General features: G+C 40.5%; 1 protein-coding gene across 1 annotated transcript; it reads right to left on the bottom strand.

Moving 5' to 3' along the window:
* Window positions 1–2,993: 2,993 nt before the first annotated feature.
* LOC147273154 (uncharacterized) lies at window positions 2,994–10,835 on the bottom strand. Its single transcript, XM_086228160.1, has 4 exons — window positions 10,343–10,835; window positions 6,909–7,135; window positions 3,544–3,765; window positions 2,994–3,425 (listed from the first exon to the last, which is right to left on the bottom strand). Exons 1-4 carry the CDS (start codon window positions 10,833–10,835, stop codon window positions 2,994–2,996), a joined length of 1,374 nt encoding a protein of 457 aa, XP_086084286.1.
* Between the last annotated feature and the right edge of the window lie 3,832 nt (window positions 10,836–14,667).

The following is a 14,667-nucleotide window of genomic DNA, read 5'->3' on the forward strand; positions in this document are numbered from 1 at the left end:
TGCATCAATCAAGGAGATTGATCAACATGATGAAGAGTCTGACTCAAAATCTGCTCTAGATAATGAGTCGTACAGTGCACTGTGTGAAAAATATGACTTACTTTTTACTGAATCTCTCAACATAAAGGAAGAAAAAACTAAAATGGAAAACACAGCCAAGTGCATTCAAAATGAGAATTTAAATCTCAAGGAAACAAGGTTGAAATTGAGTGTAAAAATTGAGTCTCTAGAAAGGGAATTAGAGTCATTAGTTATCTTGAAAAACAACATTGAAAGTCAAGTCAAAGTGCTCAAGGAGAGGAACATTAACTTCATAAATGCAAATCAAAAACTCCAAAATGAAGTGGATGCTGCAAATAAAAACATTATTGACCTCACCATTGGTGCTGAGAAGATTGATAGAATACTAAGAATGAGAAAGCATCATGGTGACAAGATCTGTCTAGGATTTAATGAATGTGGTCGAAGTTCATCTAAAATATAAACAAACTTTGTCAAGTTAGTCACTGGTCAAAGTGACAAGAAAGGTCTTGAATTTATTGAAATTGGTCAAAATGTATCTCACCCCAAGACTAATTTTGTCAAGGCAAGTATCAAATCTGAAGTCGAACTCATTCCACACTAGAAACTTAAGTTCATCCCTGTGTGTCATCATTGTGGTAGTAAGGGTCACATTAGGGCGAACTGTACGTAATTCACTTAGAGGGAAGAGAACCATCTCACTTCAAGAGCAAGTAGATCACTTACTCAAAGAGGTAACCAAAATTGCAAAGCTTGTTACTACAATACCCAAACAAAAGTCAAAACCAAAGCAAAAATGGGTTGAGAAAAATATCACCAAGTGTCTTGTAGCATTAACTGCACTTTCAGCTACAAAAATAAATATTTGGTACTTAGATAGTGGGTGTTCCAAAACATATGACAGGAGAGAGAAGTATTCACTTCACTAGCACTTTTATGATGGTGGTAGTGTCACTTTTGGGAGTGGTGAGAAGTCTTATGTGAGTGGTAAGGGAGTGGTCCATATCCCTAATGTAACCGAGTTGTCAAATGTGAGATTTGTTGAGGGTTTGAACTCAAACTTGATTAGCATTAGTCAATTGTGTGATGAGTGGGGAGTAGAAGTTTGCATTATTAGGCCTTATGTACCAAATTCGGCACTAATTCTGAGTTAACTTTACCTGCTGGACATGAGCTTGATGACTTTTCAGTAACACAAGACTATGCCACTTGGTGGTCAAAGGTGCATCGTTTTGACTCCACCAAGACGATGAAGATCACAATTGTGAACAAGCCTCCTGTTGCTTCAAAACCTCAACAACAAAAGAGAGGTGAACTTTTACAGGATAGAGATGAAGTTGAAGATAGCTCTAGCACCTCCATGTTTCAGACCCAGCTGTCCCCCCTGATTAAAGATATTCCAGTCCATCTTACCTCCAACTCTGTGGAAGAAGACAATACTACGGACGTGCAAGAAGACCTTGGCCAGATCATACAAAGGAAAAGTGTGACCACAAACTTAAGATCGAGAAGTGACAACAGTCAGGATGATAGTGATGCCAACTTCAAGAGCTGAAAGACAACCTCAGGTCTTGGTCCCATTTTTTGCAATCCAAATGCATCGTTTACTCTTGATGAGAGTGCATTTTTGGATGAAGTGCCTGATTATTCACAATCTTTATCAGTTGACGAGGTATGCAATATTATTTGTTTCAACTCATCTCTGCTCCTATAAATATATAACGTTTTTCATGCTTCATTGTAGGCTTTTGATACAGAGGGCTTGATTGGCAACATCTTGTCAGGAGGATAATTTGCCTCTGTTGAAGCTGAGCACTTGAACATCCCATCCTTACAAGCTGAAGGAGCAAGAACCTTTGCGCAATCTAAAAGAAACTTACATGCTAATTCAGGTGGTAAAGGTTAAGCTTTTTTTTTTTTTTTTTTAAAAAAAATGGGTTAACTAATGTGTTGATGCCTTTGTGTTTACAGGCACGTCAAAACAACTTTTGCCAAACCTTGCAAATCAGATAGCTGTTTCTGACTTTTCTTTGAGTGGTTCTAATACAGTTGATGTTGACAAGATAATTCGGAAGACTAACCTGCAGGCAACTTTAGTGATACAGGAGGAAATCAAAAGTATCATATTGAAGTCTCCTTTAGAACGACTTTCACATTTTAAGGCGGAGCTAGATAGGCTTATTACTGCAGTTAGCAATTTTGGATTGGATCCTTCGCCTCTTAAGGTCAAGCTTGAAAACCTTATGATAGATGCATCTGCGTACAACTCTGTATGGTCTTCCCATTCTGAAAAGATGACTCCCGAGGTGCATAGCCAACATTTAGCTGCCACTGAGTCTTGTTTTTCCAGTGCTTTAGCCCTAGCTTCAACATAAAGAAGCTCAAAATCGTGAGTCGATATGCCACTCTTTATCCTCTACCAAGTTATGCCAGGATGAGCTAAAAAGAGAACAAGAACAACTGGAGGAATAAGTTAATCAACTTAACAGCTATCTCTCGGAGAGTGATGCACAACTAAGGACTTCAGCCTAGATTGATGCTTTTAGTTTTTTTTTTTTTTTTTTTGAACTTCATCATGCCTTGTAATAAAGTCAACGTTTATTAATTGAACCTTATAATAATATGAAGCATTTCCCTTTACTTTTATAAAGGTACTTGGAATTTTCTTTGATAAACTTGATTTTTTTTTATACGACTGAACTTGGACTTAATTGTTCTAAGCTGCCTACGTACCCTTCTCTAGAAAGGGATCAAGTCATAACATAGTTCAAGACAAAAAAAATTTTACTATTTTTTTAAATTTCTTTTTCCAACTTTTACTTGAGTCACCTTTTTAGGTTTTCAACTCAATGGACTTTTGTGCTCTAATTTTTGCTTGGACTGCCCTTTTACGTTTTTAGTCCAACGAGCTTTTTTTTTTGGTTCCGTACACAGTTTAGGCTCATGCGAGCCAGGAGCAAAGCAGGTACTTTTCAAGCGTAGTAGCGCTTCAAGAATTTGCCATTGATTGGCCCAACTCTCAATCCATCTTCAGACACGATCCTGTATGCTCCGTTTGTGTACACCTCGCGCACCACATTAGGTCCGTCCCATTTTGCTGTGAACTTACTTCCTGTCTTGTGTGTAGTGATAATGGGCCTACGTACAACAAGCACCATGTCTCCAACTTGAAAGGATCGAGGTCGAACTCTCTTGTTGAAGGCACTTGAAACTCGAGCTTGATAACATTTTAAGCGCTGTTGGGCTTCAAGTCTCTTTTCGTCTAAAGCTTCTAACTCTTGGAGATGTAACTTGGTGTTTTCCTCGTCTGTCAATCCTTCTTGTATAGCAATCCTCAAGGAGGGAATCTGACGCTCTAGTGGTAGAACAGCTTCCACACCATACACGAGGGAGTAGGGAGTCGACTGAGTAGGTGTTCAGTATGTTGTTCGATATGCCCAAAGTGCTGGACCTATTTTCTCATGCCAATCTCTCTTTGACCTGCTAACAACCTTTTTCAATAGATTGCAAAGGGTCTTGTACGTTGAATGCTTCAGCTAATCCATTGGCCGAGGGATTATACATGGAAGAGTTGTACTGTTTGAAGCCGAACTCCTCACCAAACTTACTCATTAGCTGATTGCAGAAGGACTTCCCATTATCTGTGATGATGTAATGCGGCACACCATGCCGATGGATTATGTAGTCCTTAATGAACTTCACCACGGTCTCCGCTTTCACCTCTTTACAAGGTATAGCTTCAGCCTACTTCCATAAGTAATCTATTGCTGCTAGAATGTATGCATCACCAGCTGAAGACTTAGGTGATATCGAGCCAACCACATCAAGTCTCCATACATTAAAGGGCCAAGAAGCAACAGTAGGATGCAATGGCTCAGGAGGCTGATGTATGAAATTAGCATGGAATTGGCATGCCTGCTATTTATTGGCGTAGTCGATGCAATCTTTAACCATGGTTGGCCAGTAATAACCCATCCTCTTTATCTAAAAGTGGAGCTTAGGGCTCGACTGGTGGGCACCGCACACACCTGAATGAGCTTGCTCCATTGCTTTGAGTGCTTCTTCTTCTCCCAAGCATATGAGGAATACTCCTTCAAAGGAATGATGATAAATTGTTTCCTTGTAGTAGATGAATCGTGATGCTCGACATCTGTTGTATGTTTTCCTAGAGCAAATTAAATAACCTTTTCTGAGCTCTAGGTTAACTCGCAAGTGCACGAATCGCGGAGTAGCAAAGCTTACAATACGAGGTCGATCCCACAGGGAATTGTACTAGTGTTATGATCACTAACTTAATTAAATTCAATTAAATCAACTCTAACTCACACACGCAAATGGGGGGTTTTGATTGGTTTTTGAGACTAGAAAAACTAACAGATAAATGACAAAACTTTAAAATAACAACTGAATGAATTTGGATAAAACAATAATAAAGAAACACTAGGGGTCAGAATCCACCACTAGCATACCATTCACTCTACTATGGATATTAACAATCAATATATAAACATGTCAACAAAGTTCGTCTACTAAAAGGTTTGGCTAGTTACTTTTAGCAATTACTCCCCTTACTGTGCATAAACTAAGAGCTTTTTGGGCCTTCCTTAGCCAGTTAACTTGCATGTTCCCTAGTGCTAAGCTAAGGCAGCTGTTACCCATGCAAGAGTCATTACGATCTGTGAGAGTGACAAACACATAGCGCATAGCTCCAAATTAATGTACCCTATGTCCTCTATGATCCCTTTTCTCATGAATATTATCTTAGGATATCCACTTGTTGCCTATTGAAACTATCATCCTTTCGAGCTTATTTAGTTTCACAACATATATCTAGATGCATGCAACCTAAGGTGATCAGTCAAAGATGCGAAACAAATAGATTCAATTTAAACAGAGATCCAAGATTTGTCAACATGTAAATAATTAAAAATCAATAATCCATAGTGAGAGTAAGCAGCATCGCTAGGGCTTCATCCTAGCCCTAGCCCAATATTCAGCTACACATAATTAAATCCATAAATAAACAAAGCATAATTAAAACAATTAAAATAAAAGAAAGGGAAAAAGAAATCAAGCCGAGGCAGCAAGGTGAAGGCGAGATGACAGCATGAGATGATGCGGCTGCAAGGGTGGTGTCGCAATGGTGCTGCTCGGCCTTGGGCTCCACGGCAAGGTGGCTGAGGTGCTCGGCAAGGTGGCAGCAAGGTGGAGGCGTGACTAGGTGGTGGTGGCTGCGGCGTGACTTCCTCCTTCAGCCCAAAAATAAAAGAACACCAAGATAGGTGGCTGTAGCAGAAAAATAAAGAGAAGAGAAAGAAATGATGGGGGCTGCGGCAAGAGGAAAGAAAGAGATGGTGGCTGCTAGGGTTTGCTTCAGAAAAATAAAAGGAAGAGAGAAAAAGGAAGAGGGGTGAGCGGCAAGGAAGAGGGAGGCTAGCTAGGGTTTCTGAAAATTAAAGAGGAGAGAGCCCTCCTTGAGTTATAAAGATATATTTATAGAGGAGAGTGGGGCTGAGATTTCTCTTTCTCTTCAATGTGGGATAAGTGCATTCCTTGCACACCAAGACTTATAATTTTCGGCCAAGCATGGGCCTTGGGCTGATTTGGGCTCTTTTTGGGCGTAACTCCCTTTTCAGCTCGCGGAACTGCTGCGCTACCTCCACTAAAATGGCCATATCTTGAGCTAGAAAACTCGGAATTGGAATCCGTAAAATTCCCTGCGAAGCTAACATCCGTATCTTTCCAACCATATATGGCATGCTACCTGGTTCTCTCTGGAGAATTACAGAATTGCTGTCGAAATTGGTGCTCTATTTTCCAGGGTTTTGACTTCTTTTTCAGCTAGGATTCCTTGGGCTTTCTCTTTGCATGGCGTGATGGACTTGGGCTGCATGGCTTGCGCATGGCTGCTAGTCTTGGGCTGGCGCATTGGGCTTCCTCTTGGGCTGGCGCATGCATGCATGCATGGCCCCTGACCCATTTGACTTGTTGACTTTGTCATAGTTGACCCTTGACCATTAACTTTGACTTCCCATCTTGCCCCTCATCTCCATTTGAATTTGAATTCATTTCTTCCCTCCATTTATTCCCATGGATGTCCACCACCTTCTAGAAGCTTCAGGAACCTTGACTTTGTGGAGTTGACTTTGACCAACATTTCCTAGTGCAACTAGGATTTCTTGTAAATGAGGGATTCTTTATCCATTTCGACTTCTCGTAATGACCATATTGCCCCTGAGGTCTCCTAGTGTCATTAGGACTCCTTTCCCTAGTTGGGTTAGGTTTCCTAGTTCAACCAGGATTTCCTGTTTCAATCAGGATTTCTCATTTCTGGCTCCGCAATGATGGTTCTGGACTTGATGTTTCCTAGTGTGACTAGGAATCCTCATTTAACTAGGATTTCTGCACTTTTCCTGGTTTGACCAGGATTTTACTCGTTTTCCTAGTTTGACTAGGAAACGTCTAAAAATGGTTCTTTTGGCTCCTTTTCTCTTCTTTGCTCATTTTATCCTATAAGAACAAAAACAAACTAACAACACACAAAATATCGAGTTCTTGCACTCTGGGTTAGGGAGTTAGTATCTTAAAATAGTGTAAAATGAGCACTCAACAACATCGTATATCTGTCCTATGTTTTGGATCCTTGGGAAACTTTCCATGCTCAAGGTAGGCGATCAAAGGTTGCCGCCAGTCCTCAGCAACAATAGGAAAAACTGAGATAACATTGATTTCTTCTTGTTGCAACATCTTTTCTAGTGGCACAACCAATCGTTGACAAATGGGTTGTGCCACTGTGACGACATCAAATTCTTGAAGCAATCTTGTAGCTAATTGGAAGTATGAAATCATGTCATCTTTCTTAACCTCATAATGAGTTAAAAGCTCACCAACATGGAGTCTCCATATACTTCTAAGCTTGAGATTTTCATTTCAGCTGTCATCTGTAAACCAATCACCAAAGCTTGGTACTCAGCAACATTGTTGGAGCAAAGTTCACTAAGGCAAAATGCATACGGTAATATTTGTCTCTGTGGTGACATGAAAACAACACCTGCTTCAGCCTCATCTACACGAGCGGACCCGTCGAAGAACATCACCCAAGCTTCTGGGATATCTGCATAGTGTACGCTTGCATGTAATGTCAGAGCTTTTGTATTGCAAAGATAAGTGCAAGACACGTTTTCTCTATCGGAGTGTAATTCAATTCGGAACCGGTGAGTGTTCGGCTAAGATAATAGAGTGCCCTCTCTTTACCAGTCTTGTTCTCTTGTGCGAGAAGCGATCTTACCGACCTTTGCTACGCAGTGATATAGAGTACAAGTGGCTTACCAGCTACAAGTGCACCTAAGACAGGTGAAATTGACAAATATTTCTTTATACTTTGTTAAGCATTGTGACACGCTTCATCCCATACAAACGGCATGTCTTTCTTCATGAGTCGACTGAAAGACTGGCAACGCCCTGCTAAATTCGAGATAAATCGCCGGATAAAGGAAAGCCTACCTTGTAGACTCTTCAGCCCATACAGGTTTATTGGTGCAGGCATGTCTTGGTAGCCTTGATGTTGAATGTTTTCTTAGAACAAAATAAACATCTATTTCATTCCAAGTATACTCGCAAGTGCACGAATCGCATCAGTAGCAAAGCGTACAAGCACGAGGTCGATCCCACAGGGAATGGTTAATACACAACAAATCAATTCAATTACTCAATAGAATAACTAAATGGGGGGTTTTGGAAGATGGAAACACACGCACACATCACCACACGCACACACCCTTTATTCTATCTTGCAATGTTAAGTTTTCAGTTTCAAATCAGATAAGCATGCAATAACCATCCAAGGCTAATGACAGTTAATTTGAACACAACATATTAAAGTTTGACTGCTAAAAAGGTTTGGCTAGTTACTTTCTCGCAATTGTTCTCCTAATGCATAAACTAAGAGCTTCTTGGGCCTTCCTTAGCCAGTTAACCTACAAGTTCCCTAGTTCAAGATAAGGCAGCTGTTACCCATGCAGGAATCATTAAGTTTTATGAGAACGTCAAACATGCACAACATATAAGCTTTGACTATTTCCTTATAGAGGTCGCCCAACCCCACTACCAAGAATAATCCCTTATTCCCTTGTTACTTGTGGTTTAGTGTCTTTGACTATTTCACAGCTAAGCCTAACAATTAAACTAGATGCAATTACCCTAAGGTGGCCAGTCAAATGATGCAAACAACTAGTGACGGGTTCTAATAGATAGTGGAAATTTAATACGTGCAAACATCAAACTAACAGACCAAGAGATGGATAAACGATTTGTTAAAGCATGCAAATCCAATAATCAACCTACAACTAACATGCAAGATAGAATAAATAAACCTACATAATTAAAATAGAAAAGAAAATCATAATAATATAAATAAATTCCCAATTCATGTTGGAAAGCAAACTAATTAAACAAAACAATTAAAAACTAGAATCAAACAAAAGAAATAAGAATTCCAAAACAAAAATAAAAGAACATCCCTAGAGAGTGGCAGCAGCGGCGGCACAAGGTGGCAGCAGCGGCACAAGGTAGCAGCGACACAAGGTGGCAGCAGCTCGACTTCTTCCTCCTCCTTCGGTTCAGCAGAAAAATAAAGAAAGAGAGATGATGGTGGCTGCGGCAAGGGAAGAGAAATAATGGGGGCTGCTAGGGTTCCTAGGGTGCGTGAGAAAAGAAAGAGAAAGAAAGGAGACTAGGGTGTGCGGCAAGAAGAGAGAGAGACTAGGCTAGGGTTTCTGAAATTTCAGAGAGGAGCCCCTTTGAGTTATAAAGATGTATTTATAGAGGAGAGTGGGGCTGAGATTTCTCTTTCTCTTCAATGTGGGATAAGTGCATTCCTTGCACACCAAGACTTATAATTTTCGGCCAAACATGGGCCTTGGGCTGATTTGGGCTCTTTTTGGGCGTAACTCCGTTTTCAGCTCGCGGAACTGCTGCGCTACCTCCACTAAAATGACCATATCTTGAGCTAGAAAACTCGGAATCGAAATCCGTAAACTTCCCTGCGAAGCTAACATCCGTATCTTTCCAACCATATATGGCATGCTACCTGATTCGTTCTGGAGAATTACAGAATTGCTGTCGAAATTGGCGCTCTATTTTCCAGGGTTTTGACTTCTTTTTCAGCTAGGATTCCTTGGGCTTTCTCTTTGTACGCGTGATGGGCTAGGGTTTCCTTTAAAAGAACATGGGCTGGCTGCAACAAGCAAGTGGCGTGATGGGCTTTAGGGATGCATGGCTTGGGCTCTAGAGTTGGCGCATGGCTTGCATGGCATGCGCATGCATGCATGGGCTGCCACCTCACCATTCTTGTGGATTTCGACTTCACCTAGGCCCAAAGCCCAATTGACTTCATGACATTATATGGTTGACCCTTGACCATTGACTTTGACTTCCAATTTTACCCCTCTCTCCTTCTTGGATTCGAATTCATTTCTTCCCTCCATTTGATTCCATGGATGTCCACCACCTTCTAGAAGCTTCTAGAACCTTGACTTGATTGAGTTGACTTTGACCAACCTTTCCTAGTCCAACTAGGATTTGTTGTAAATGAAAGATTCCTTATCCATTTTGACTTCTCGTAATGACCATATTGCCCCTGGAGTCTCCTAGTGTCATTAGGACTCCTTCCCCTAGTAGGGTTAGGTTTCCTAGTTCAACCAGGAATTCCTGTTCCAATCAGGATTTCTCATTTCTGGGTCGACAATGATGGTTATGGACTTGATGTTTCCTAGTGTGACTAGGAATCCTCATTTGATTAGGATTTCAGCTCTTTTCCTGGTTTGACCAGGAATTGACCCATTTTCCTAGTTTGACCAGGAAATGTCCCAAAACGGCTCCATTTGCTCCTATTTTCTATTTATGCTTCATTCGACCTAAAAACACAAAAATAAGACAACAGACACAAAAAGATCGAGTTCTAACACTCTAGGTTAGGGAGTTAGTATCATAAAATAGCGTAAAATGAACACTCATCACTTGATCTTTGATTGATCCACTTCAATGCCACGATGTTTGATAATGAATGCGAGAAATTTTCCGGATGAGACACCGAAGGCACACTTTAGTGGATTCATTTTGAGGTGATACTTTCGTAACCTGTGAAATACAATACGCAAGTCTTGTAGGTGATCTTCCTTCTTTTTAGTCTTGACAACTAAATCATCAACGTAGCATTCAACTTTCGTATGAAGCATATCGTCAAAGGTCCTCTGCATGGCACGTTGATAGGTTTCTCCTACGTTTTTTAACCCAAACGGCATCACCTTGTAACAGTAAATACCTTTCGGAGTACGGAAGGCTGTCAGTTCTTCATCCTCAAGTGCCATCCTTATCTGATTGTACCCAGATGAACCATCCATAAAGGACAAAACTTCATGTCGCGTAGTTGCATCAACCACAAGTTCGATTATCGACAAGGGAAAGTCATCCTTTGGACAAGCATCATTCAAGTCTCGGAAGTCGACGCAAACCCGAATTTGTTTGTTCTTCTTCTTCTTTACTGGGACAATGTTTGCAATCCACTTTGGATATTGGACCTCCCTTATAAAACCAGCTGCTTTTAATTTGTTAACCTCAGCCTCAATTTGAGTGAGAAGCTCCATACAGAAGCGGCGTTGAGTTTGCTTGATTGGACGTGTACCAGGCCGAACTGCAAGGCGATGCACTGCCACCTTTGGATCAAGGCCTAACATTTCTTTATACGTCCAAGTGAAAAGATCGTTGTACTCAAGAAGTAATTCAAGGTAATTTTTTTCTTCAGTGTCACTCAACATCGCACTGACAAAAATTGGCTTAGGCTATTCATCAGTGTTCAAGTAAAGCTCCTTCAACTCGTCCACAGTAGCTTGCCCCCCGTCCTCAAGTACTGGTGGAGCTTCTTCAATCTCATATTCAGAAAATTCTTGGTCATCCGCCGTCTTTATGGTGATGTGGAAGAAGGCTTCAATTTCTTCTTTTTCGTCATCCTCGATAGGACGTTCTTTTGACTGACTCGTCAATATGATTGTGTGATGTTTTACTTTAAGGTACCCCTCTGTCCTAACTTCTAGCGCTGAAAGACGACGTATATGCGAAGGGATAAGACTTCGAAGCTTTCCTTCTTCTCTCGGATTGTCGAGCCTCTTCCTTTTTAACACCTTACCCTTCTTATTTTCTAGAAGACTTGCTTGAAGCTTCAAGTCTCTCAAACAGGGATTTTCTTGCATCAGATGGTAAGTTATTTTCTGTTTGGTTTGAAATAACCAACCTGTTGAATACTGAGGCACAAATAATTGGTATATAAGCATAATCAAATGTAGACCTGCCAATGCGACCAAACACAGATGCTCTTGGTGCTCCAAAATTAATGCGGTCAAACACCGAGGCTCGTGAAGTTGTATGGAACGCTAACACCAAATATGGTTACAATAGATCTAGAACGCTAATCCTCGCATGAGAATGTGCTTTCCCATATCTTTCTTGCCAACTGGAAATATTTCGGTGCAATTTGGACGAAATTGGACCAAGTATGCACCGAAATAACGTTTTTAGGCGGTCTTAACACAAAAGTGGTTCAATAGGTCTAGAATACTGATCATAACATCAGAAAGTGCTTTCCCATGTCTTCCTTGCCAACCGAAAAATGTTTTAGTGCAATTTGGAAAAAATTGGACCAAGTATGCACCGAAATGACGTTTTCATGCATTCTTAACACCAAATGTGGTTCAATAGGTTTAGAACGCTAATTCTAACATGAGAAAGTGCTTTCTCATGTCTTTCTTGCCTACCAGTCACGTTTTGGTGCAATTTAGACGAAATTCGACCAAGTATGAAACAAAATGACATTTTTGTGCGTTCTTAACATCAAATGTGGTTCAATAGGTCAAAACGCTAATCCTAACATGAGAATGTGCTCCCCCATGTTTGTCTTGCCAACCGGGAATAATTTGGTCCAATTTGGACGAAATTGGACCAAGTATGCACCAAAATGAAGTTTTTGTGTGTTCAATAGGTCTAAAATGCTAATCCTAACATGAGAATATGGTTCCCCATGTCTTTCTTGCCTACCGGTCACGTTTTGGTGCAATTTGGACGAAATTAGACCAAGTATTAAACGAAATGTCGTGTTTGTGCTTTCTTAACACAAAATGTGGTTCAATAGGTCTAAAACGCTAATCCTTACATGAGAATGTGCTTCCCCATGTCTTTCTTGCCTACAAGTCACGTTTTAGTGCAATTTGGACGTAATTGGACCATGTATGTAACGAAATGACGTTTTCGTGTGTTTTTAACACCAAATGTGGTTCAATAGGTCTAGAACGCTAATCCTAACATGAGAAAGTGTTTCGTCATGTCGTTCTTGCCTATCGGTCAGGTTTTGGTGCAATTTGGACAAAATTGGACCAAGTATAAAACGAAGTGACGTTTTTGTGTATTCTTGATGATTGTTCATTTTACGCTATTTTATGATACTAACTCCCTAACCTAGAGTGTTAGAACTCGATCTTTTTGTGTCTGTTGTCTTATTTTTGTGTTTTTAGGTCGAATGAAGCATAAATAGGAAATAGGAGCAGATGAAGCCGTTTTGGGACATTTCCTGGTCAAACTAGGAAAATGGGTCAATTCCTGGTCAAACCAGGAAAAGAGCTGAAATCCTAATCAAATGAGGATTCCTAGTCACACTAGGAAACATCAAGTCCAGAACCATCATTGTCGAGCCAGAAATGAGAAATCCTGATTGGAACAGGAATTCCTGGTTGAACTAGGAAACCTAACCCTACTAGGGAAAGGAGTCCTAATGACACTAGGAGACTCCAGGGGCAATATAGTCATTACGAGAAGTCAAAATGGATAAGGAATCTTTCATTTACAAGAAATCCTAGTTGGATTAGGAAATGTTGGTCAAAGTCAACTCAATCAAGTCAAGGTTCCAGAAGCTTCTAGAAGGTGGTGGACATCCATGTAATCAAATGGAGGGAAGAAATGAATTCGAATCCAAGAAGGAGAGAGGGGTAAAATTGGAAGTCAAAGTCAATGGTCAAGGGTCAACCATATCATGTCATGAAGTCAATTGGGCTTTGGGCCTAGGTGAAGTCGAAATCCACAAGAATGGTGAGGTGGCAGCCCAACACATTATTTGCATGCTTGCAGCCCATTCAGCCCAAGTCATACAGCCATGCGCAAGCCATGCATTCCTAAAGCCCATCACGCCACTTGCTTGTTGCAGCCAGCCCATGTTCTTTTAAAGGAAACCCTAGCCCATCACGCCTACAAAGAGAAAGCCCAAGGAATCCTAGCTGAAAAAGAAGTCAAAACCCTAGAAAATAGAGCACCAATTTCGACAGAAATTTTGTAAATCTCCAGAACGAATCAGGTAGCATGCCATATATGGTTGGAAAGATACGGATGTTAGCTTCGTAAGGAATTTTACGGATTTCGATTCCAAGTTTTCTAGCTCAAGATATGGTCATTTTAGTGGAGGTAGCGCAGCAGTTCCGCGAGCTGAAAACGGAGTTACGCCCAAAAAGAGCCCAAATCAGCCCAAGGCCCATGTTTGGCCAAAAATTATAAGTCTTGGTGTGCAAGGAATGCACTTATCCCACATTGAAGAGAAAGAGAAATCTCAGCCCCACTCTCCTCTATAAATACATCTTTATAACTCAAAGGAGATCGCTCTGAAATTTTAGAAACCCTAGCCTAGTCTCTCTCTCTTTCTTGCCGCACACCCCTAGCCTCCTTTCTTTCTCTTTCTTTTCTCACACACCCTAGGAACCCTAGCAGCCCCCATTATTTCTCTTCCCTTGCCGCAGTCACCATCATCTCTCTTTCTTTATTTTTCTGCTGAACCGAAGGAGGAGGAAGAAGTCGAGCTGTTGCCACCTTGTGCCGCCGCCGCTGCCATTCTCTAAGGATGTTCTCTTTTTTTTTTCTTTTGGAATTCTAGTTTTTAATTGTTTTGTTTAATTTGTTTGCTTTCCAACATGGATTGAGAATTTATTTATATTATTATGATTTTCTTTTCTATTTTAATTATGTAGGTTTATTTATTCTATCTTGCATGTTAGTTGTAGGTTGATTATTGGATTTGCATGCTTTAACAAATTGTTTATCCGTCTCTTGGTCTGTTAGTTTGATGTTTGCACGTATTAAATTTTCACTATCTATTAGAACCTGTCACTAGTTGTTTGCATCCTTTGACTGGCCAGCTTAGGGTAATTGCATCTAGTTTATTTGTTAGGTTTAGCTGTGAAATAGTCAAAGACACTAAACCACAAGTAACAAGGGAATAAGGGATTATTCTTGGTAATGGGGTTGGGCGACCTCTATAAGAAAATAGTCAAAGCTTATATGTTGTACATGTTTGACGTTCTCATAAAACTTAATGACTCCTGCATGGGTAACAGCTGCCTTAGCTTGAACTAGGGAACATGTAGGTTAACTGGCTAAGGAAGGCCCAAGAAGCTCTTAGTTTATGCATTAGGAGAACAACTGCGAGAAAGTAACTAGCCAAACCTTTTTAGCAGTCAAACTTTAATATGTTGTGTTCAAATTAACTGTCATTAGCCTTGGATGGTTATTGCATGCTTATTGATTTGAAACTGAAAACTTAACATTGCAAGATAGAAT

The sequence above is a fragment of the Dryas octopetala genome, chromosome 9, assembly GCF_963921425.1.
Source record: "Dryas octopetala chromosome 9, drDryOcto1.1, whole genome shotgun sequence".
In the NCBI taxonomy this organism is placed as follows: domain Eukaryota; kingdom Viridiplantae; phylum Streptophyta; class Magnoliopsida; order Rosales; family Rosaceae; genus Dryas; species Dryas octopetala.